The sequence below is a fragment of the Ovis canadensis genome, chromosome 1 (genome assembly GCF_042477335.2).
Source record: "Ovis canadensis isolate MfBH-ARS-UI-01 breed Bighorn chromosome 1, ARS-UI_OviCan_v2, whole genome shotgun sequence".
Classification (NCBI taxonomy): domain Eukaryota; kingdom Metazoa; phylum Chordata; class Mammalia; order Artiodactyla; family Bovidae; genus Ovis; species Ovis canadensis.
This window is the reverse complement of record NC_091245.1, coordinates 78,858,240-78,882,626: the sequence shown is the minus strand read 5'-3', so window position 1 is coordinate 78,882,626 and position 24,387 is coordinate 78,858,240. Positions and strand designations below refer to the sequence as shown.

General features: G+C 38.1%; 1 protein-coding gene and 1 pseudogene across 4 annotated transcripts in view; one reads left to right on the top strand and one right to left on the bottom strand.

The window, feature by feature from the left end:
• The window catches only part of EXTL2 (exostosin like glycosyltransferase 2), a 99,481-nt gene extending 87,135 nt beyond the window's left edge, over positions 1–12,346 (top strand). For 3 of the 4 annotated variants that reach the window (XM_069598944.1, XM_069598935.1, XM_069598937.1), the window contains 3 exons: positions 7,629–8,056; positions 8,703–8,773; positions 11,830–12,346. In XM_069598944.1, the coding sequence (XP_069455045.1) occupies positions 7,629–8,056; positions 8,703–8,773; positions 11,830–12,318 (988 nt within the window). In that variant the 3' untranslated portion in view covers positions 12,319–12,346. Of the gene's footprint in view, positions 1–6,381; positions 6,566–7,628; positions 8,057–8,702; positions 8,774–11,829 lie in introns of those variants that run through there. The other variant, XM_069598951.1, reaches the window with a different exon arrangement.
• A 10,991-nt stretch (positions 12,347–23,337) lies between these two features.
• On the bottom strand, positions 23,338–23,915 carry LOC138429381 (large ribosomal subunit protein uL6 pseudogene; annotated as a pseudogene).
• Between the last annotated feature and the right edge of the window lie 472 nt (positions 23,916–24,387).

The window sequence follows — 24,387 nt, the reverse complement described above, 5'->3', positions numbered from 1 at the left end:
GACACTGTGCTGAGCTAAAAATGCTTTTCTATTTCTAGGCTTTTTTCTTAGGATGCATTGACTCCTTGGATCCTTATAAGTAGTGGATGTTCCTCATAGGAATAAGGCCATACCTTCTCCTGCTCTGATATATGTCCATAAGTTTGATCATCTTCAAACATCATCATCATAATTATCATCATAATAGCTACAGTTAGTTAGCAATTCCAAGAGGAAGATGCAAGGCTGGAAGAAACTTTCATCTAGCATAATTGAGACCTGTCCACTTTGAGGGCAGAAAAGGCTTCTGCCTCAGTAACAAATAGCTGGATTGACGGAGGCAGTGTTTTAAGAAGACTTTCTACATAATATTTATATGTTATTTCCTCTTTAATCAATGATGAGAAAGCCAATCTAGTTAATTGAGAGTAGCTGCCTAAAGAAGTATTGAGAAGCAATTTGATGATTTGTACAGGATGCCTTAGGAAGGGACAAAAATGCCAGGACTGACAAGCAGACTTTGCTACTGATAATAGGGCGAGACTGGGGAGGAAAGTGGAGACACAGGTACTTGGTGTCTGCTATCTGTGTTTTATGGGCTTCCCAGGTAGCTCAATGGTAAAGAATCTTCCTGCAGTGTAGGAGACCCAGTTTCAGTCGCTGGGTCAGGAAGATCCCCTGTAGGAGGAAATAACAACCCACTCCAGTATTCTTGTCTTGGAAATCCAAGTACAGTCCATGGGATTGTAAAGAATCAGACACTGCCTAGCAAATGAACACGCATGTGCACACGCACATACACACACACACACACACATATTTTTTAGAGTTCATTTGAACCTGATATACCTGTATGGGAATGGCTCACTCAACCTGGCTGCCAGGAGGAGGACTTGCTTTTTAATGTGATCAATACAGAAATTCTTTCCTACAGCTTGCAGTGAGAAATGTCCTGTGGCAGCAACTTCTGTTTTTCAAATTGTATGTTATAGTAAATGCAGCTGTTTACCAATATGTTTTAGCAATTCAGTTTCAGAACTGTAGACTCAAAAGGGCAGGAAAGGTCAATCTTAAGCCTTCTAAATGACAGAACTTAGATTGGCTATCAGTGATCCTATATATGTTGTAGTCAGTTACACTGTTGATAAAAAAAGATGAATCACTTTAACCCTAAGAGCCAGTTCATGACACAGTAGATCCAGATTGTAGGTATCTAAATCATCTGTTCAGATCACTGTACAGTTGGTTGTAAACACAGCAAAACCACAAGGTAAATCTGTGATACTACGTGGATCCTTTTATTATTTATTACCTTAAGTCTATTCATATTCCTGCCTTTCTTATTCCTATATAAATAATATCATTAACACAAAATAACTTATTTTGATTATTTGGACTCGTGAAAAAAAGTAATGAGAGTTAAGACTCCCTGATGGCAGTTAGTGAATTCTCTGGTGGTCCAGTGATTAAAATTTCATCTTCCAATACAGGGGATGCAGGTTCGATCCCTGGTCAGGGAGCTAAGATCCCACATGCCTCATGGCCAAAAACCCAAAACATAAAACAGAAGCAATATTTTAACAAATTCAATAAAGACTTTAAAAAAATATAGCTTATGTATTAAGAAAGGTGTTTCTTAAAAAGAAGAAGAACCATAAAAAAAAAAATAGATGGGTTCCTTAGAAGGAAAACTGAGGGAAAATCATTTAGGAATGGGAGGATATCATTGGTTGAAAATGAGAAAGCTGAATGGCATTTATAAAATACAATGAAAAGAATGAATTTCCTGAATAGGGGGAAATACAAAGGTAAAAGCTCTTCTTAGAGTACTCTCTAGCACCTGGAAAAGACTCATAAAGAACAGTAACCTTTCATGTACTATTTCTGGCATTCTGGATTTTGCAATGAAATAAATTCTAGTGTGTGCTGCTTAAAACTAATGGAAGAGGCTTACTCTAAGAAGCAATAATGAACTGACTTATGAGGTGTTCTGACTTAGTTTCTGTTTCTGCCTCTGTCCTGAAGTCTCTCTAGGTTTTTTTCAGTTTCTAAACAAAAATTAAATTTTCATTTCTCAACTAGCCAAGACTTTATTGTCTCTTTGTTTAAGTCATGTATGCTGCCAGATTAAGGATACAGCTTCTGGTTATTGTTACCAGAATTTACAAGGATGATATTATCTAATAAGTGATGGTTTTCTCCCAAGGCAATTCAGCTTATTCTCCAAGAACTTCCATAGAAATAGGGATGTTCAAAAGTATTTTAATGCAGAATACCTTTGAAAAAATCAGAGTTCTAGGACATCTTCTATAAAGTAGTTTTGGCCACAGAACTTAAAGTAGAAAGGTGACTTGTGTGGCTTGAGCTTTAAACTACATGTCATGCCCTGGTCCTCAGATGGGGGATAACCCAGGTCTTTTATAGAGGGAATGGTTTCTTAAGTCTTGACTCAATCTTAATTTGCATTTAACTTAAATTTATTTTTTTTTAATTTCAGGTGTTTTTTATTCATTGTGAAGTTTGTTGTTGTTGTTTAGTCATTGTGTCTGACTCTTTGCAACCCCATGAATTACAGACTACCAGGTTCCTCTGTCTGTGGGATTTCCCAGACAGGAACACTGGAGTGGGTTGCCATTTCCTTCTCCAGGGGATCTTTCCAACCCAGGGACCGAACCCGCATCTTCTGCTTTAACAGGCGGATTCTTTACCACCGAGCCACCAGGGAAGCCCCATTGTGAAGTTTAAGACTGTTTAAATATAGATTCCCTCGCTTTTTTCAACCACAGAGCATTGTGAACCTTGCTCAAAAAATGGCCAAGCACTGTTCTGGACTGCAGATCCTGGCAGAAAGGGCCCTCAATACAGTCGGAGTCAAAAAGGAGGCTCAGTCAATAGCTGTAATACCTGGAAACAAAGTCCGGTAGCACTGCGTTCCCCGTCCCCAGGATCACTGAGGATGGAGAGTGGTGAGAGAAACACTCACAGGGGAGGGGATGTTTAAAAGAGCCTTGCCCGTAGAAGGGCAGGAGTAGGAGTCTGGTGCGCAGGGAGAATGGGTTTTGTAGTGGAAAAGAGCATGTACAACATGTGGAGTCATGGTCAGCCTGCTGGCTCTAGGTACCGTAAGAGGAAAGTCCTTTTGGAATTGGGTGCCACATGTGCCTTTGCCTCAGTTGAAACTATGTATGTCCCCTGCATGCTGTAAACCTGGCCGGAAACTGCTCATCAGGTGTACGCTGATGTCTTCTGATTCTTCTTTCATGTTCACAGAAGGGAACCCCGGGTTCTAAATTAGCCTCTGTGTCTTGGAATGTGTTTATCTCGTGGCAGTGAAGGGCCCCTTTCTGAGCATCTATATGCTATAATCATCAGTTTTTTTTGGCAAGTGTGTATTTTGGAGGATGAGCCAGAGGAGAAAACAATCTGTACAATATGAGGCAAACCTCATAGTGAAGTGGCAGAATAGTTACTATTCTTCCACCATCTGTGGCATTAAAATGAAAATGACAGCTTCTCAGTGTATGACATGAAGCTGCTCATTGCTTTTCTGTCTTGTGAGTCAGAGGACATAACTAATCCTCATTCATGCCACGTTCTGGCTAAACTAGTCTTTGTTCATGCTCTGCTCTGGCTATTTGTTTTCAGCTTTTGTCTAGATGATTGTTGCTTTTTAACCCCAAAGAACTAGCCTGGAGTAAAGAATTCATCATTCAGTAGTGTCCTTCCTGAGGAACTCTGGTAGAAGATGTAGTAAATAACTGAATAGCAGGTCTTTGAAAATTCAGATTGCCTCATTCATTTAAAGACAAACACTAGAGAATTTGTCATTGTTGCTTCATTGTATTATTTACTTTCCTACTCTGTCTTATGTCCACATTTAAGAAAATTTCTTAAAATTTCAAATAATGGTTTTCTAAAAGCTACCTCACTTTTCAAATATTTAAAAATTCTGATATAATGACCTGGTCATTCCACTCCCAGGTACATGGCCAAAAGAAATGAAAACATGTTCACAAAAAAACATGTACATGATTATTTGTAACAGCAATATTCATAACAGCAAAATGTGGAAGCAACCCAAATGTCCAGCAACTGTTAACACAAACAAAATGTGGTATATCTGTACAATAGAATGTTTTTTGGGGATAAAAAAGAATTAAGTTTGGATATATACTATGACATGGGTGAACCTTGAAAACATGTATGCTAAGTGAAAAAAGCCAGACACATAGGCCATATATTGTATGATCTCTTTTTAGGAAATGTCCAGAATAGGCAAACTATGGAGATAGAAAGTGGATCAGTGTTTGCTTGGTGCTGGGGTGGAGAATGAGGGGAAATGGGGATGAGGAGCGACTGCTAATGAGTAGGTCTTGGGTTTCTGTTTAGAGTGTTAAAGATGTTATGAAATTAGATTTGGTTGCACAATTCTGTGTAGATACTAAAAGCTACTGAACTGTGTACTTTATATGGGTGAAGCTTACAATATGTGAAATAAATATTAATAAAGTTGTAAAAATGTACCAATGTACCAATATTAATATTTATATTATCATACAGGTACCTTAGTGACAGTCTCATAGACTAATTTATGACGCATCCTTGCAGAATTTACCACAACACCATGGAAAGAGTCACAGACTGTGCCATCAGGGACCTCGGTCCTTTCTGGAATGAAGCAGGGTTTCAGAAAATACAGACAGATATCATTTTTTATTCTTTATTGTTTGTGGCTGCCCTGAGTCTTCACTGCGTGCGGGGGCTTTCTCTGGTTGCAGTGAGTGGGGCTGCTCTCTAGTTGTGGCGGACAGGCTTCTCATTGCCATCGCTTCCCTGGTTATGGAGCACGGGCTCTAGGGCACTCGAGTTTCAGCAGTGTGGCTCCTGGGCTCTGCAGCACAGGCTCAGTAGTTGTGGTGAATGGGCTTAGTTGCTCCCCGGCATGTGGGATCTTCCCAGACCAGGGATCGAACCCATGTCACCTGCATTGGTAAGCAGATTCTTAACCACTGGACCAGCAGGGAGGTTTACAGATATACTTTCAAATTAAATCATTTTAATTCTTGATTCTTTCTAAGATGAAGGTTATCCAGGTGTATTCTTTCTCATATTCCCCATTCAAAACTCAAAGCTGTGAATTAGATGATACATTCTTCTCTAGACAATGAACAGAAGAAAGCTATACACTGAAATCCAAATAGCTAATGAAGTCATCACTCTCAAATTTGTTCTAAGGCTGTTTCCAGTGCATCTACAATAAAGTCCCAGACTTCAGCTGATCTCAAAGTACAGAGATGCCATTTGCACTGCAGTCTATATAGTTCTTACTTTTCTATACAGACTATACATTTTAACTATCGGTCTGTATAACTGCACGAAATATTTGCATTGTCTTTCCAAAGATATAAATTATTCATAACTCACAAAACATTTTTGATACAAGGAAAATAGGGGGTTAGAAGCTATCTGACAGAGGAAATTTCCATGATGGATATGGAGGAAAACTCCCACTTAAAAGTATATTATTGGTAAAAGTGAAACATTCATGAATTCTCCTTGACAATGTCTATTTATAGTAGGCTATAGAGATGAATCTTCATTACTCTTTCTCCACTAAACTGGCAGATAGTTACCAGAATCTGCTTACTAGACTAGAGACACTGCTATATAAATTTTAAAATATGTTATTCCTACTCTGCTATAGAAAATGAACATTAAGATCTCAATCAGGGTATACTTTAATATAGTTGTCAGATGAATCTTAACTCTGAGTACTTATAACCAGCCATTTTTATGCAGAACTGAAAATATGCTTTATGAGACTTGCTTTTGATTCAGTGATAGAAGGATTATCAAGGTCTTTGAATCAAGACTATTAATTTATAATGGTTTCTGTTTGGTTTATCACATTAACAGTATGTGTTGTTTTAGGGAGAGGTTATATACAATGAAGACATTTGTACTCTCAAACCTTAAATTGCCCATCCTTGAAAAATAATCATAGTAAAGCTGAGGTTACCTAAAAAATAATCCATTTTATTCATTTCTTAGAGTGAGGCCAAGATGAAAGGAGAAACACAAAATTGCTTTTCTTAACAGAACAGGCTGCAGACAAAGTCCAGGAGAGAATATCCTTGAAAGCTCTCTGAAAAGATTACTACAAGGGAACATTGCTTTTCAAATCTGGACTTTTGAAAAGTGAGAGTCGCTGAGTGACATTGACCATTCCTTTGTCCTTATGAATAGGTTCTTCCTTTGCTTGCACAGCGCTCAGTGCAAGCACAGTATGGGGTATGTTCTCCTTCCATCTTTGCAATTCTCCAGTACCCACTCTTGTGAACTTTAAAAGATGTTAAAGGCATGGTCTATATGACCTCTCTATGTCCTTGTTGACCTATACAGAGAAAACACAGTGACACCGCACACCTCACAACATGAAACAAGATCAGGGGAACTGTTGCCAAGTTTCCTCAGTGAAAAACAGAAGAGTAGTTGCACATAATTTGAACAGTGGAGTGAGATTTCGTTTGGAATCTAATGCCTCCAGATGATGGCCCAGCTACAAGTGCCCAGCTGAAACCACAAGGTGTCCTTCTGATGTATTCTCTTCATTGCCACTCTCCTAAATTAACTTTGAGTTTATTTACTTTATCTGTCTCTCCCTACTATTTCCTCTGCTATGAACAGCAGAGACATCGTCTATCTTATTTATTGTTATACGCACAGAACCTAAAATAGTGCTCGGTAATTATTTAATTTATTGAGTAAATAAGCAAATACTATGGCATGCAAAGCACAGAGTACAGGATCTAATAAGTAATAAACCATTATAATTGTTTGCTGCTGCTGCTCCTACCACTGTTATCTGATTCATATATTAGGATTCTGCATATGATTTCATTTGGAAACAAGTTTGCTGCCAAAGTTAAGTTTAAATTTAGTATACTGAAATGTTTATGTGTGTGTGTGTGTGTGTCTATATATATATTAGAATAAGTTGTACACCTTAAATGTATATAATTTTATGTCAATGATATCTCATAAAGCCATTTAAATAATTAGTATACTACTAAGAGAAATATATACTAATTATTTAAATAGTTACTAAGAGAAATATAGGGCTTCCCAGGTGGCTCAGTGATAAAGAATCTGCCGGCCAGTGTAGATGTGGGTTCAATCCCTGGGTTGGGAAGATCCCCTGGAGAAAGAAATGGCAATCCACTCCACTCCAGTATTCTTGCCTGGGAAATCCCATGGACAGAGGAGCCTGGTGGGCTACAGTCCATGGAATCACAAAAGAGATACGACTGAGTGACTAAACAACAACAACGAAAGAGAAATATAATCCAATTTGAAAATAATAGTCTCATTTCCAAATTTTTGGTAGCAAAGTGAGGGCAAATTTTAAAATATGCTGCTTAATTCTTCCTGTGTATAGATGTTCCTTTGTCTGCGACTGCAAAGCAGTCAGGGAAAGGAAGGTTTATTCACTGCACTTTTTGTCTTAGGCCAAATCAAAAAGGCAGGAGGAGCTGAACTTGAATAATTAAATGGTGATTAACCTTTCTCTCCTTAAAAAAGCAGAGGCAAAACCATGGTAACTATTAAGAATGCTAAGATTCTGCATTTTACTTCCATTTCTACCCCAGGTGTTGCCATATCTGCAAGCTCCCAGGAAGAGTGATGGGAATTCGCGTGCTTCGTCTGTCTTTGGTGGTCATCCTTGTGTTATTGCTGGTAGCTGGGGCTTTAACCACTTTACTCCCTAATATCAAAGAAGACAAGATGCTCACTTTGCGTAGGGAAATAAAATCTCAGGGCAAGCCCACCCAGGATTCCTTTACTCTGATAATGCAGACATACAACAGAACAGATCTCTTATTGAGACTTTTAAATCATTATCAGGCAGTTCCATATCTGCATAAAGTGATTGTGGTATGGAACAATGTTGGGGAGAAAGGACCAGAGGAGTTATGGAACTCCCTAGGGCCTCACCCTGTCCCCGTGAACTTCAAAGCACAGACCACAAACAGGATGAGAAATCGACTCCAGGTCTTTCCTGAAGTGGAAACCAAAGGTGAGTTGCAGCTGGGTTTTTAGCCTGACAGGGCTGCAGTTAACCAGAACTGGGGACTCATGTGTGGCTTTGGGGCCTCCTACTTACCTTAATTGTCTGGAGAAAATAGGGAAATTTAATCATGAGAAAGCATTTTGAAAAACTTAAGAGGCAGTTTCCCAGATGTCAAGAAGCAGTCTCCTGGGGAGAAATCACATATATCTTGCAACAGTGATAAAGAGGTTAATTAATATTGTAAAAGAAGACATGCTATAATTACATCTTATTGCATCACAGAAGTTGATAAAATGCTATTTAACTTATGCTTGATGTGTTTTGCCACCTTCTTTTCCTCCCACTCATAGCAGTTACATGAGCTTGTAATTTGCTTAAAAGAACCTTGGTTTTATTTATTTATAGGTTCATTAGTTTCTAGGATAATGGATGATAACTACATGATAATCTCCCCCTTTGGAAATTATAAAATCAATTATAGTTCAAGTAAAAACTTTTTCTGCTAGATAAATCTTTAAGAATACATTTTTTATTTACTGATTTCATTCAGAAAATACTTCATCTGAATGATCTATAAAGACACCACTGTGTCTTACAACTTCTGTCTTCACTTCCAAACTGTTTGATTTAAATTTTTTTTCTTTCATTTCAGCGGTGTTGATGGTAGATGATGACTTGCTAATTAGCGCCCAGGACCTTGTTTTCGCTTTTTCTGTGTGGCAGGTAATGTTGCTATATGCTTTATGAAATCATCATATAAAGTCTGATCTAGTGTTTAACCAGAGCAACATGGTTTAATGTGGGGGTTACCCAGATTAGTGTAGACAGTATTTATCTAAAAAGGAGATTACTTTGTCATAAAGTACAATGGCACCCCACTCCAGTACTCTTGCCTGGAAAATCCCATGGACGGAGGAGCCTGGTGGGCTACAGTCCATGGGGTCGCTAAGAGTCGAACACGACTGAGTGACTTCACTTTCACTTTTCACTTTCATACACTGGAGAAGGAAATGGCAACCCACTCCAGGGTTCTTGCCTGGAGAATCCCAGGGATGGGGGAGCCTGGTGGGCTGCCATCTATGGGGTCTCACAGAGTCAGACACGACTGAAGCAACTTAGCAGCAGCAGCAGCAGCAATCAGATTTCCTGAGCCCAGTTATGCTAACTGGCAGTTATGGTACCTTTTATCTATACTTGATTTGTATTTGATATATTGGGGATAAGAGCTAGAATTGCCTTCCAAAGAGCAATGAGGAAATTATCTGGTATAGGACAGAGCAAAGACTAAAATCCTGAGACACTTTCCACAAGGCCACAGACCTGTATCTCAAATGAGAAGTGTATTTGTGTATTAATGCTGCATAGAGCTTCCTTTGAAAGAAATAATTAATTATATCCACAAAATTTAATTCTGAGACCATTGTTTAAAAATTAATATTAATAATAATTCTACATGCACCACTGTGGTGGCAGACTTTTCCCCCCTTAAATCAAATATAAATAGGTATAAATAGGCATTAATTGCCTGGTATTCTATAAAAACACCTTTTTCCTGTTGAATATTTGTTCATAGTAGCCAGCTTTTTACAAGTTTCACTACAAGTACCTGAAAGCAGAATTGCATACAAAACCTCTGAAGCCTGTCCAGTAATTAAACACTGTGCTATCCAATAAATGGTCTAATTTGCACTGTAGGAACTCTCCTTGATTAGCAACTTGAGATGTGACAACATTAGGTATTAACGGTAAGCGGCCACAGTACTCTACAGATACCAGCATTTTCAAAACTTCAGTTTTCAGCTTCGTGCCTAGCGTACTGATCAACACATTTTTTCCATGTCAGCAATTTTACTAGCCCCATAAATAAAAGCTTCCCAGGAAAAAATTTCTAATGTAATACTCCAGCTGTGAGATTTCTATTACAGACAAAAAAATCAATTTTCTGAAAATGTCAGGTTTGGGGACATATGAGAACTATGGTTAATTAGGACAAGTAAATCATGATTAAAGATGGATAAATATAATTTTAAGTTTCATCCATAAAATTGTCAAGAACAGTTTCAATCCATTGCCCAAGATAATCTGACTCCTAAAGTTCAGTCCCATTGTTGCCCCATGGAGTATAGAGATTTGGGGCATAGAGACAAGCAGGAACAGAATAGACACACGTCTGTGCCTTTGCACTTAACCGTGACCTCCGTTTGCAGTCCTTCTCCTTTTCCTGCTCTAGCCATCTGTGAAATCTCTGTCGTCCTCCTAGGTTATGTAAGTGGTGCCTTGTCTCTGAAGCCTCCCAGCGTTTATGCTTCCAGCCCCTGACGTTCCCCTGTACCTCACTGCGTCCTCAGTGCTGTCCTGAGAATCCCTCCGCTGCATTACAGCTTCCTCAACAGTGTGGTCATTCCAGCACCTATTTGTATCGCACTCTCCCTAGACTATGCACTCTTTGACATGGGATTGAATCCAGACTGATTTGTGTGTGTGTGTCCCTAGTTTAGTGTCTGTTGGTAAATGAGTGAAACTCAAGTTATTTATGAGATTGAACTAAACCTTTTTCAGTTCATATTTCTTTTCCATGACTCACTGCTTTTCTTTGTTTGCTGATTTTTGTTTCATTTTTAGTCATTCTCATCCTACTATTATTGCTTTAATACCATCCTTTCTGCATAGATCCTGACACATCTCTTCATACATATGTGTGTATATATACACAAGCACATATATATATGACCTCCCCTGTGGCTAAGCGGTGAAGAATCCACCTGCAGTATAGAAGACGCAGAAGACACCGATTTGGTCCCTGGGTCAGGAAGATCCCCTGGAGGAGGAAATAGCAACCTACTCCAGTATTCTTCTGGGAAAATCCCATGGGCAAAAGAGCGAGCCGGCTATGGTACATGGGGTCGCAAAGAGTCAGACATAACTGAAGTGACTATATACATATATATATGTATAGGTGTGTATATATATATACACACATCCATACATATTGACCTTTGAACAACACAAGCTTGAAGCATACAGATCCACCTACCCTCAGATATTTTCAATAAATACGTACCATATTACTACATGATGTGTGGTTGGTTGAATCTGTAGATGCAGAACCATTGATATTGAAGGCTGTCTATAAAGTTATACATGAATTTTCCATTATACTGTCAGTTGGCACCCTTAACTCCTGCATTGTTTAAGGGTCAACTGTATATATGTGTGTGTGTGTGTGTGCGTGTGTGTGTATGTATGTATGAATTTTTTTTTTAAGAAAAGGGATAAAAATAAAACATTGTTTAAAACCAACAGTGACTTTCAAAAACATTGAAATCAACATGGAAAAGCAGTAAAATGATATATGTACATCCATAATTTTATTTATTCCTAAGAGATTAAAACAGTTTTCCAAAATAATCACGTATCTTCTTAATCTCCTGTAATAAGCATTGTTCATATAATCAACTTCTTTTACAGTAAACTGTGAAAAACCAGACTCTTTGGTGCCTAGAATTTATTAATATCAGATAATATGTGAATTGGGAGACTATTTGAGAGGTGGGAAATTTTTTAAAGAGATTTGGGTTATGATGGAATTTGAACTTTAAACTTACCAGGACATAGATTTATGAAGTTGCCTGGAGTAAAAGGAAGTTAAGATGTAGAAGCCAGGAATAAAATAACACTGACAAATCAGTTTAATTCTTTCTGCAATAAATCATTGCCTTTTTCACCATGTTAGCTCTAAAGAAATGCCACACTGAATTTTTTTTTTTTAATCTTTTCAGCAATTTCCTGATCAAATTGTAGGATTTGTTCCCAGAAAGCATGTGTCTACTTCCTCTGGTATCTACAGCTATGGAGGTTTTGAACTGCAGACAACAGTGTTTGGAAATGGTGATCATTACTCGCTGATCCTGATTGGAGCCTCGTTCTTCCACAGCAAATACCTGGAACTCTTTCAGAGGCAGCCTGCAGCCATCCATGCTTTGTTAGATGAGACGCAGAACTGTGATGACATTGCCATGAATTTTATCATCGCCAAGCACACTGGGAAGACTTCAGGGGTATTTGTGAAACCTGTAAACATAGCCAATTTAGAAAAAGAAACTACCGGTGGCTATTCTGGAATGTGGCATCGAGCTGAGCACTTTCTACAGAGGTCTTATTGTATAAATAAGCTTGTTAACATCTATGACAGCATGCCCTTAAAATACTCCAACATTATGATTTCTCAGTTTGGTTTTCCATATGCCAATCACAAAAGTAAAATGTGAGGGTGAAATAGACAAACAAACCTCAGAACTGCTTGTTATTTAAGTAGCTTCTTCATGCTCTGGTTGGTCTTTTTATTATTTATTTTTAAGCAATATCACGGACTTTTTTCCTACTCCAGAAGTCTCTACAAAGGGGAAGAATGCATGGGGCTTCTAGGATGTACAGTTTACATGTGCTTCAAAACCCAAGAAGCTGATATTATCCAGATAGGTCTTGTGATAAGTCTTCATTCATGGATATATTCCTTGGTCAACAATTTTATTGTTTACATGCTCAGACTGTTTGACAATTTTTTTAAATTGAAATATAGTTGATTTACAGTGTCATGATAATGCCCTACAATTTTGTTTTTTGACTCCTGGCATTTGCCTTAAGGACCTTTAGCAAGCCGTTTCCAGGATCAAAATCTCCAGAGAAGTATTTCTCAGCTTTTTCATTCAAGGATGATTATTTTCATCTGAAGCCTGAAATGCCTCTTTCTCAAAAGACTGTGGTGTAGGGAAAAGCCATGTGAGGAGAGAATAGTCTCACTCCCGTATAAAAGCAAGTGGAGATTTTGTGACATGCAGGGTTTCTCTTCTGGGTCTTCCAACCAGCCCTTTCTAGGACTAGCTCTTCCCAGCATGGTTTCGATGCAACCATCAGTGCTTTCTGTGGTTAAGTCTGTTGTGACTGGTTGGGTTAATTTTAGTAGCTGAATGATGTCTAGTTGTTTGCTTGACTTTTGTGAACATTTACTGCATGGATCACAAAAAAGTGCAGCCTGTATTTCTTATAAGCAGCTTCTATGCAGCAAGGAGTTAATGTGTTACTAGATTCAGGTCCTGTATTTTGGCACTGAATCTGACTTTGAGATTGTACATTAATTTTTAGATTTTATATAAAAGATGTGTTATTTAAGAAATATGCGTAAAATAACTCTTCTGACAGAGTGATTCAGTAAGACCAGGCAGAAATTAAAACCCTTACTATCAGATGATCTTTACTGTTATAAAAGCATAAATTATCTCATGGATACTAAAATGTTGTGTGTGTTACACACAAAGTCAGTCTCTTGGATTCTGAATTCCCTCTCCGAGCCCCTGCTGCCAAAAGATTCAGAGATCATGATGAAATTTGAATTACATAGATGTAGAAAAAATAAAAGACCTGAGTCATAGCAGAGAAATTCCACAGAGAGCCTGCATCAGTTCATTGTTAAGTTGCCCACTCTCTGTTACATGAATTAGTGTCTGTTCCACACTGTCTGTGTTTGGTCCTTAATTCACTAAAGGAATACTTAATTAAGCCTCTTTCCACCACATTCTCCTCTTCCTATTCCCCCTCCTCCCATATTCCATAATGATCTCAAAATGGCACAGCTATGAAAATAATCATGGTTAATGTTCCAACAATGAGATCTCTTGTGCAGTTAGCTCAGTGTATATTGTTCCTTTACATGGGCATGTTGTATGTGTCTTAATGCCATCTGAGAAAACCAGTAGAATTTGAAGCCTCACTAAAAATCTATAGTGTTAATTATCTGCTTTGTCAAACCTTGGTAGTGATTTTTTTTTTTTTTGCCTCTTGAGATTGACAGGTAAATAAAATAAACTTTTACCATCCAGATGTTTTTGTTAATTAAACAGACTCATGCTTTTTTTTCCAGATTCACACACATTTCCAAATATTCTCATATTGCTTAGGGAATATCTGCTATATTCCCCATGAGAAAAATTTCCAGTGGGAAAATACTCTCAGATTTTTTCATCTTCCATTCTTAAACATCTATTCTTCAGCATCACTTAATTTGCTCATATATTTTTCAGACGTTGTAGAGCAAGTCTGAAAACAAAGTGAAGTTCAATCTGTATTACAAAGATGCTTGCATTGATTGGGACTAAACTTCTACACAGGTGGCACTAATGGTAAAGAACCCGCCTGCTGACGCAGGAGACATAAGAGACACAGATTCTATTCCTGTGTCAGGAAGATCCCCTGGAGGAGGGCATGGCAACCCACTCCAGTATTCTTGCCTGGAGAATCCCATGGACAGAGGAGCCTGGCAGGCTACAGTCCATAGGATCACAAAGAGTCAGACATGGCTGAAGCGACTTAGCACACATGTACAATTTTCCCTTCATGCCTCTTATTCTTACTCCAGATGATCTGGAGCAAAGATGATGCTCAGGCTTAAAACTACACAGGAAAAGCAACGTAGTTTAGAGGTTAAGTGTGTCAGTAGAGTACCTGGGCTCAAATCCTTCCTGTATCTCATACTTACTTAGCCTCCTGGAGCTTCAGTTTCCTCATCTGCAAAAGTGAGAATATCTACATAGGGGTTTGTTTTAAGAAATAAAGGAGATTGCTTGTATAAATATAAGCACAGAGACTTGCCCATTTTAAAATGGTCAATAAAAGAAAGCTGTTGGGATGCGTATGGACAATGAGTGTGTGCTTAGTCACATCTGACTTTTGGGACCTCATGGACTGTAGCCTGCCAGGCTTCTCTGTGGGATTATCCCGGCAGAAACACCAGAGCGGGTTGCTATTTTCTCCTCAAGGGAATCTTCCCAACCCAGAGATTGAACCTGCATCTCCTGCATTGCAGGTGGATTCTTTACCACTGAGCCACCAGGGAACCCCACCATTGACAATAAGGGCAGTTAATTCTATGTTATCAGAAAGGCCCCTGAATCCACCAGATGAGATATTCAGGAAATTGTTTCTACATAAAAGTGTTCTACATAACCATGGCAGTTTTCATCTCATTTTCTTTATTTCAAATGCCCCTCTTCTTATTAAGATAGTACATACTCATTCTAGCAATTTGGGCATATTCAGAATGGGATAAAGAAGAAATTAAAAGCGTACCACATTAACAATTATTAAACATTTTTGTGTCTATTCCTTCTGACTTTTCCAGGCGTATGTTTTAATAGCGTGATTTGTTTGGTATTTCATTGGATGGATAAACCATAGTTTATATAATCAATCATATTGCTGTTCTGTTACATAATATCTTATTATTCTAACATTTGGGCAAGTATCCTTGCCTTGAACAAATACCTTTGAGCATACCTATAATGATTTCTTTAAAATCAAGTCTAAAAAGTCCAATGCCTGGATCCATTTAGTAGTTGTATTTTAGGGTTTTTAATACATATATATGCCCCCAGAAGCATTCCCATAGCTACAGTATTTCTGCATCCGAGAGCACCTGTTTCTCATCAGACTTCCCAACATTGCATATTATTTAAAATATTCTTAATTTCAGTTTCCATGCACAGAATACTCAAATGTTGCAGAATTTGGAAAGACTTTGGCTATGTTAAGAATTCGATGTTGAGAAGGCTGAAAAACAGGATATCAACTGTCAGATGAAATATTCCAGGACAGTATAAACTTTGGGAATCTTCTGAAGTGCTTCCAAAAATTCTTTGCTCCCAGGATGGAGTATAGGCAATGAATTGTTGGCTCTTTGCTGGTCCTAGGAATCAAAAACTTGGAAGGAGCAACAACAACAAAAAAATACACTGGTTCCTCTTAAAAAGACCTAGGGCTTTGACCACAAGGTCAGGAGTGAATAAGTGAGTATGTATATGCATGTGTGTGTGTGTTGCATGTGTGTGTGCATGTGCACATGCGCACACAGGCCTACAACACACACACCTACATGCACACATGTGGCGGCAGTGGGCAGGGTAGGAGGCAGGAGTGGCAAGGAGGGGGAACGGAGTAGAGGACAGTGCTGTCATGGACGAGGAAGAGAGAGGTGCCCAATCCCATCGGTCCCCAGGAGGGCATGATGGTGAGACCTGATCATCCCCTTTCTCATGCTATTTCTTAAGCCAGTTTTTGTTTTTCTGCTAGGGTTCCCCCAACTTTCTCCCCTTCCACCTCTCCTCCTTTCATGAAGGTTCTATCAATATAAAACCCTTTTTTTTTTTTTAGTTTCTTACTTTTATTATTCTTTCGTGCTTTCTCTCTGGGAGAAAAAATAATAAGACTCCACCTCTGCACATTTCAAGCCAGTACCTTCTTTTTTTAAAAATTTTTATTGGAGTATAGTTGCTTAACAGTGTTGTATTAATTTCTATTGTACAACAAAGTAAAACAGCTATACATATACATATATCCCCTCTTTTTGGGGGGTTTCCTTCCGGTGGCCATTTCCTTCTGCAATGCATGAAGGTGAAAAGTGAAAGTGAAGTCACTGAGTCGCGTCCAACTCTCAGTCACCCCATGGACTGCAGCCTACCAGGCTCCTCCGTCCATGGGATTTTCCAGGCAAGAGTACTGGAGTGGGGTGCCATGGCCTTCTGCATTTAGGTCTCCACAGAGTATCAAATAGAGTTCCCTGTGCTTTACAGTAGGTTCTCATTAGCCATCCGCTTTGTACATAGCAGTGTATATATGTCAATCCCAATCTCCCAATTCATCCCACCCACCTTGGTGGCCACACATTAGCTCTCTTTGCCTGTGTCTCTGTTTCTGCTTTGCAAATAGGGTAATCTCTACATTTTTCTAGATTTCACATACACGAATTTATACAAGATACATGTTTTTCTCTTTCTGACTTCATTCTGCAATATTTAAAAAGTATACCTATTGTGGATGAAACACAAAGAACATTTGATTCACTGGAAACGTGCACCGAGTCTTGGACCCACTAAATTTCCTCATCTGCTGAATGAGGCTGAAAACACTTGCCCTAAAATCTCACCAATGGCCTTTGGTTTCAAAGAGCACAGTGAGTAGGAAGAACTTTAAAGTATCAAGAAAATGAAAGAATTTTTGAAACATCATTACAGATAAAGAGCAGCTCAAAAGAGAATGAAAGAAACTTGTTTGGGAATTACCAGCAGTGTCAAAATTATACCTTAGAGCATAAAAAAGCAAAAATAAGTATGCAAGCATCAAAAACAATTTAAGGAACCCTTTTTATTAGCTCTGGTTCAGAATAAAGTATTTAAATGAAGTATTTAAACTAGAGATCACATGAGGCTCTTTCATATTTCACATGTCAACATTTCTTTTATTTGGAAATAAAAAGGATCATATTTTTGACTGGAATGCTTTTAAGTAGTTTGAAAAAAAAATAAATTTGAAGGAAACAGCTTTAATTTACAGCAGTGGTTCTTCATTTTGGCTTATTTCCCTCCTAGGGGTCATTAACAGTGTCTGAAGACACATTTGGTTGTCACAAATGGGAGCAGCCTACTGGGATGTAAGAAGGATGCTGCAGCCCTCCCTCCACAAGAATTAGCCATCCCCAAATGTCAGTAGTGTTAAAGTTGAGGAAAAATGTGCATGCCTCATATTATAGAATATTTGGTGATTTTTATGACAATGAAAGTTGCATTGCTAAAATTTTATATAACAGTGCCTATTAGAACAAAATTAAGGGGGGAAACATGTTTATATTAGAGAGTTCCAGAAAAACATCTACTTCTGCTTATTGACTATGCCAAAGCCTTTGACTTTGTGGATCACAACAAACTGTGGGAAATTCTTCAAGAGATGGGAATACCAAACCACCTGGCCTGCCTCCTGAGAAATCTGTATGCAGGTCAGGAAGTAACAGTTAGAATGGACATGGAACAACAGACTGGTTCCAAATAGGGAAAGGAGTACTTTAAGGCTGTATATTGTCACCCTGCTTATTTAACTTATATGCAGAGTACATCATGAGAAATGCTGGGCTGGATGAAGCACAACTGGAATCAAAATTGCTGGGAGAAATATCAGTAACCTCAGATATGCAGATTACACCACCCTTATGGCAGAAACCAAAGAAGAACTAAAGAGCCTCTTGAAATTGAAAGAGGAAAGTAAAAAAGTTGGCTTAAAACTCAACATTCAGAAAACTAAGATCATGGCATCACTTCATGGAAAATAGATGGGGAAGCAATGCAAACAGTGACAGACTTTTTTTATTGGAGGTCCAAAATCACTGCAGATGGTGACTTCAGCCATGAAACTACAAGACGCTTACTCCTTGGAAGAAAAGTTATGACCAACCTAGACAGCATATTAAAAAGCAGAAACATTACTTTGACAGCAAAGGTCCCCATAGTCAGAACTATAGTTTTTCCAGTAGTCATGTATGGATGTGAGGGTTGGACTATAAAGAAAGCTGAGCACCAAAGAATTGATGCTTTTGAACTGTGGTGTTGGAGAAGACTCTTGAGAGTCCCTTGGACTACAAGGAGATCCAACAAGTCTATCCTAAAGGAAATCAGTCCTGAATATTCATTGGAAGGACTGACGCTGAAGCTGAAACTCCAATACTTTGGCCACCTGATGGGAAGAACTGACTCATTGGAAAAGACCCTGATGCTGGGAAAGATTGAAGGCGGGAGGAGAAGGGGATGAGAGAGGATGAGATGGTTGGATGACACCACTGCCTCAAAGGACATGAGTTTGAGTATGCTCTGGGAGTTGGTGGATGGACAGGGAGACCTGGCGTGCTGCAGTCCATGGGGTGCAAAGAGTTGGACACGACTGAGCACCTGAACTGAATAGAACTGAAGACATCTGCTGCATAGTTGTGTGACCCCAAATCTGAACAAAGAGCCAGAAGTTTCCATGATTAAGGTTTATTTTTGATTCTATTTTTTGTTTTTGATCCACTTGCCTTTTTCTTTTTTCACATTTGAAGAAATAGACAGTGGAGCTTCAGTTTCTAGGAAGAAGTTATGAATACATATACATTTGTGAAGACCTACAAAACAATATTACATAATACAGTATGTATTTTCATAATACATGTCTAGTTAGAGAAAATAAACTAAGCACAAATTTTTAAATAATCATATTTGTGTATGTTCAAGCATTTTTGGTTTCAACAAACAATAAACAACTAGTCAAGACAATTTATACAGGAAAGAATCCTGGAATGAGAGAATTAAGAAACATTTTTTTCATATAGCTATGTAATGAATTATGTAAATTTATCTGGGGCTCAGTTTCCACATCTACAAAAGACATGGGTGAATTAAGTGATGAGGAAAGAAAATTCTGCGACCCTGAATCATTGTTGAATTGGTGTGTTTTAAAGGAATCATGTTATACTTCCTGATAAGAAAACAAATCCCCTAAAGTTCAGCTCTGCTGTAGCTTACAACCTTCCCTACACCATAAGCCTATTTTCCTAGTAATTCTTTCTCAAAGCAAAAACTAACTTAGTAAACATCACTACTGTTGTACTGCTTTCGGATCAAAAGACATCATCATGATGATGGGATGAAAAAGAAGTTGGTGATGTAATTGTTCAGTGGTAAACACTGACTGGAAGAATTTATGACTTAAAAGATATTTTACTTCATAACTAAGCATCTGTTGCTACGTCCTTTAGGAAGATTCCCTCAAAATTTATAACAGGTTGACAAACCACTTGAATCAAACTGAAGTATGAATCAGATATACAGCCGTTAACTTGTTAAACCCAGAATGCAAATACAAGGTTTTTTTTTTTAATTTTACTTTACAATGCTGTATTGGTTTTGCCATACATTGACATGAATCCGCCATGGGTGGACATGAGTTCGCAATCCTGAACCCCCCTCCCACTTTGCTCCCCAAAGACTAAACTATCTGATTCCTTTGAAATTAATGAAACATGATTTTAATGAAATTTTCTGTTTTACCAGCAGATGTCAGTGCAACCTAATTAACTGAGTAACTTTTTTTTTTTTTTAGCAGATTAAATACCTGCCAGTAAACTGAGTGAAAACAGTCTTAAAATAGCAGTTTAAAAAAACCTACTGTCAATGTGTTTGATTAAGAATATCTTCCTAGGTGGAGCTATAGAGAAAAAGCCAATCCTTAAAAAGATATGAAGTTAAAATGGTCCCTTGCCTAGGTAAATCTATATTACGTAAGTTATAACACACTGTTATTATCATCATAATTTTATGTGACATTAACATTTCTCAGTGACATATAAAGACGTGATCTTCATTAAGTACAAAATGCTAATCTGTAAAGCATAAGAATGTGTATGTGTTAGTCTCTCAGTCGTGTTCAACTCTTTGTGACCCCGTGGACGGAAGCTTGCCAGGTTCCTCTGTCCATGGGATTCTCCAAGCAAGAATACTAGGGTGGGTAGCCATTCCTTCCTCCAGGGACTTTCCCAACTCAGGGGTCAAACCCGAGGTCTCCCACAGTGCAGGCAAACTCTTTACCATCTGAGCCACCAGGGAAGCTCCAAAACATAAGAATAACAGTGTTTTAAAACCCACATGCCACAGATGCTAGAGCCAAAGGAAACTCATTTGTCTCTGGGTGACATTTTTACAGCTCCTGAAGAAACGCATTAATTCCTAATGAAACCTAAAATGTATATTGTGTGATACCATCTGTTTTCTAGAATGTAGCTTGTAGCAAAAGTTGTTAATCTAATGGCAGTAACAGCAATGTCTATGATGCATGTATGCATCTTTGTAACAGCCTGCAACTTAAATACCTGTGTCACTCACCTTTCAGGGTTCAATAGCTGTTGTTCCAGGAGGTTAGCTAATTTGCCTAATAAAGAAAAGTTACGCGGAAAGTCAAAGTGACAGACCTCAGATGATTCCCAGGCGATATCCTTTCCTTTGTGCAATTCTCCACTCTTCTAAAAATGCTATTTTGTGACACTGTGTAAAAAGAAGCTTCTTGGTGCATTTTTGTCACACATGGAACTCAAGCTATATTTTGTACAAACGATTCTACAACAAAGTTGTGTCATTTGGGACACGACTAAAATAAAGCTAAAATAAGGATAAAGTAAAGAAATACATGTAAAACCACTTTTATAAAGCAAAAGTCAGGGTTTTTTTTAAAATAAAATAAATGTGCAGTTACCATGTAATCTAGCAATTCCATGCCTGAGTATTTACCCAATAAATATGAAAATATGTATTTACACAAAGACATGCATAAAACTTTATCACAATTTAATCATAATCATTGAAAGCAGGAAACAACTCAAATTTCCATCAGTTAGTTAAAGGATAAATATACTGTGGTTTACCCATGATATAGAATTCTTAGTAATAAATAGGAACCAAAGACTGATACATGCAACAACATGGTAGAATATCAAACCGCTAAGCCCAGTGAAGGAAGACCGACACAAAGCTACATACTCTATGATTTCGTGTATACGAAAACGCAAAGACCTTCTGGAAGAGGCAAAACTGCAGAGACAGAAAACAGATCACTGGGTGCCAGAGCCTGGGAGTAGCGAAGAGGTTGACTATAAAAGAGCATGAGGACAATTTGGGGGGATGATAAAAATATTCTAGATCTTTGATGGTGACAGTGTTAATGGTACTATGTACACTTATCAAAACTCACAAAACTACAAACTTAAAATTGGTGAATTTTATGTAAATTTTACCTCAATAAGCCAGAATTTTTAAAAAATTAAAAGGCATTGGGCACATACAATGTCTTAATAATCTCACAAATGGTAAACTTTCTGAAGAGTTGAGTCAAATAACAAGAGACAGAGAAGTTATCGACCTGAACCTCGCCTTGGAATAGTCTGCCTAGTCTGGGAATGTAGGAGAACTAAAACCAGGGTGCTAGTGTTAGCTGGCCAAACCATTTGTGTGTGATCTCAAGTGCTGACTGCTGCTGCTTGGTCGCTGAGTCCTGTCTGACTCTTTGTGACCCCATGGACTGTAGTCTGCCAGGCTCCTCTGTCCATGAGATTTCCCAGGCGAGAATACTGGAGTGGGTTGCCATTTGCTCCTCCAGGGGATCTTCCTGACCCCGGGATCAAACTTACGTCTCCTGCTTGGAAGGAGGATTCTTTACCTCTGAGCCACCTGGAAAGCCCTGAGTAGGATTACTTTTCTCCAAATTTCATTTAACTTACAGTGAAAAACATTGAATTAAATAAAAATTTTTAACATTCTTGAGCTCAAGACAAAAACAAAACAAAACAAAAAACGGACTAGATTCACCATTCCAAAAAAATCTTCCACTTGCTGATTAAGGATGATTAGAGGAAATTTAATATATGAACCCTAAGCAGGGAGGCAGTGTAAATCAACTTTATTACTCTCCATTCCCTTGGAGAGGGAAATTATATAATTTGGCCAGCAGGTGTCATGCACTCATCTATGAAAAACTGACAATTCTTCATATCAAAATTCTTTCTTAATATTTTCCTGCTGCCTTCATTTGTAATGGGTATGAACATTTTTTCCTCTCTCTCTATATATACACACATATCCTTAAAAGGAGGAGGGTGTTTGAAATATTCAATCTTTTCCTCCTTTATTTCTCAGCTCTAATCAAGTATGATAATTAAATGTACATATTAAAATAGGAAAGAAATCACTCATTTCATTATGTTTAATGTTTCGAAGATTTTTTTTAAATGGAGTAACAGCTTCACAAACATTATTTGCATAGTTTTGGCAAACTCAGTCTTTTAATGGCATTCTCTTTATTGTCAAGGCTATCTCTTGCGTGAAGCCTTCCTCTGGGATCTCATATACCATAAAATGTTCCATGATCTACATAAAGCAATTGCCACGTTGTCTTGTAACTGTTTATGTAAAAGGTCTATGTCTCTTCTCTTTTGACCACTCCCCAACCTAGGAGTGTACAAGCGCTGCTTCTCCAGGTATGTAACACAGTACCTCTACTCAAAAATGCTTGTTGGTGGTAAGCAAGTAAGTGATTAAACCCTTGAATCAATTTTGCCACCTCCAAGACAGTGGTTTTTCAATAACCAGGTGAAAAGTTAAAGGACCAATAGTTAGTTGAATCAATAGGAAAGTGCATAGAGGCAAATGGCTATTTTCCCTGGAGGAACATTTAGGACAATCGTGGCTTGCTGAAAAAAGGGCAGCAGCTTATAGAATCCAAAAACAGGATAATGGAGCAGTAGATGGCTTCTGTGATGGACTAGCAGGAAGGCTTAACTTTTTTTAAAAAATTGAAGATATTTTTATTGCCTCTTTAAAATACCACAATGGAGTCCATAGAACCATCTGGCATCTTGCTGTTTCTGTAGCCAGACCACTCAGATCTTATTAGTCAGCCTGCTGAATTGTTCCTTTTTAAGAAACATAGATGCCATCCAAAAATTTTCTGAAATCATTGTTTTTAACTTTCGGTGGTGGCTTGCTGATTCAAAGCACCTGAATTTGACACAAGTTCAATGACATTTCTTCCAAGAATCAACTCATCTTCCTGGACTTGAGATACTGAACAAGCAACCCCTGGCCTCATCCGAAGCCTACGGATGTATTTTTCATCCCCAAAATAGCATCTCAACAAGAGAACCATTCTCCTAAATAGCAAAGTTAATGGGGAATTGGGCATACAGAGACCTCATCTTGTAATGGAAACCCAGTGTAACACCCTTGATCATGCTCTGTACATGACTGCAGATCGTGTGAACAGTTGCCAGTTCCTGTCTGTTTCCCCACCATTTGTCAACCCGGAGCCTCTGTTTTTTCTTTCCAAGAGACTCAGTTCTACATTGATGTGATTAAAGTCTCTCTACAGGGTGCCTCTGGGGTCCTTCACAATAACTGTCCATCCCTTCAGAGTAACATCGACATTTTTCTGGAACATTGACAATCTGATTGCTGAGAAAAGTCTTCATTCTCACAGTAGATGTGACAAAGAGCAGTCTTAACTTTTTAGTACCAAAAATTCTTTGACACCTGGGGAAGACTACAGATCCCTTCTTGGAAAAAATGTTTTTAAAGAACATAAAACAAAACACGCAAGATTACAAAGGAAACTAATTACATACAAATACAGTTTTCAAAATAGGCTTAAACAATTTATTAATAAGATTTAGCAGTAGGCTTGATGACTACCATAATTTCTTAAAAGTAGTGAGTATAAATGATATTTTAAGAAATTTGTGACAACTGTAATATGATATGAAAATATATTTTTGACAGTCACAGGAACTGCTAATCTTTTGTAGTTTTTGCCTACATTCATAGTTGATGAAAATGCTAAATTTCAGGCTAGTAAAAGTAAAGTCATAATTTTTTTCTCCTTTTCAAATACATAGGCCCCTTAAATTCTATTCATAAACCGCCTGAGGGGGTCTATGGACCCGA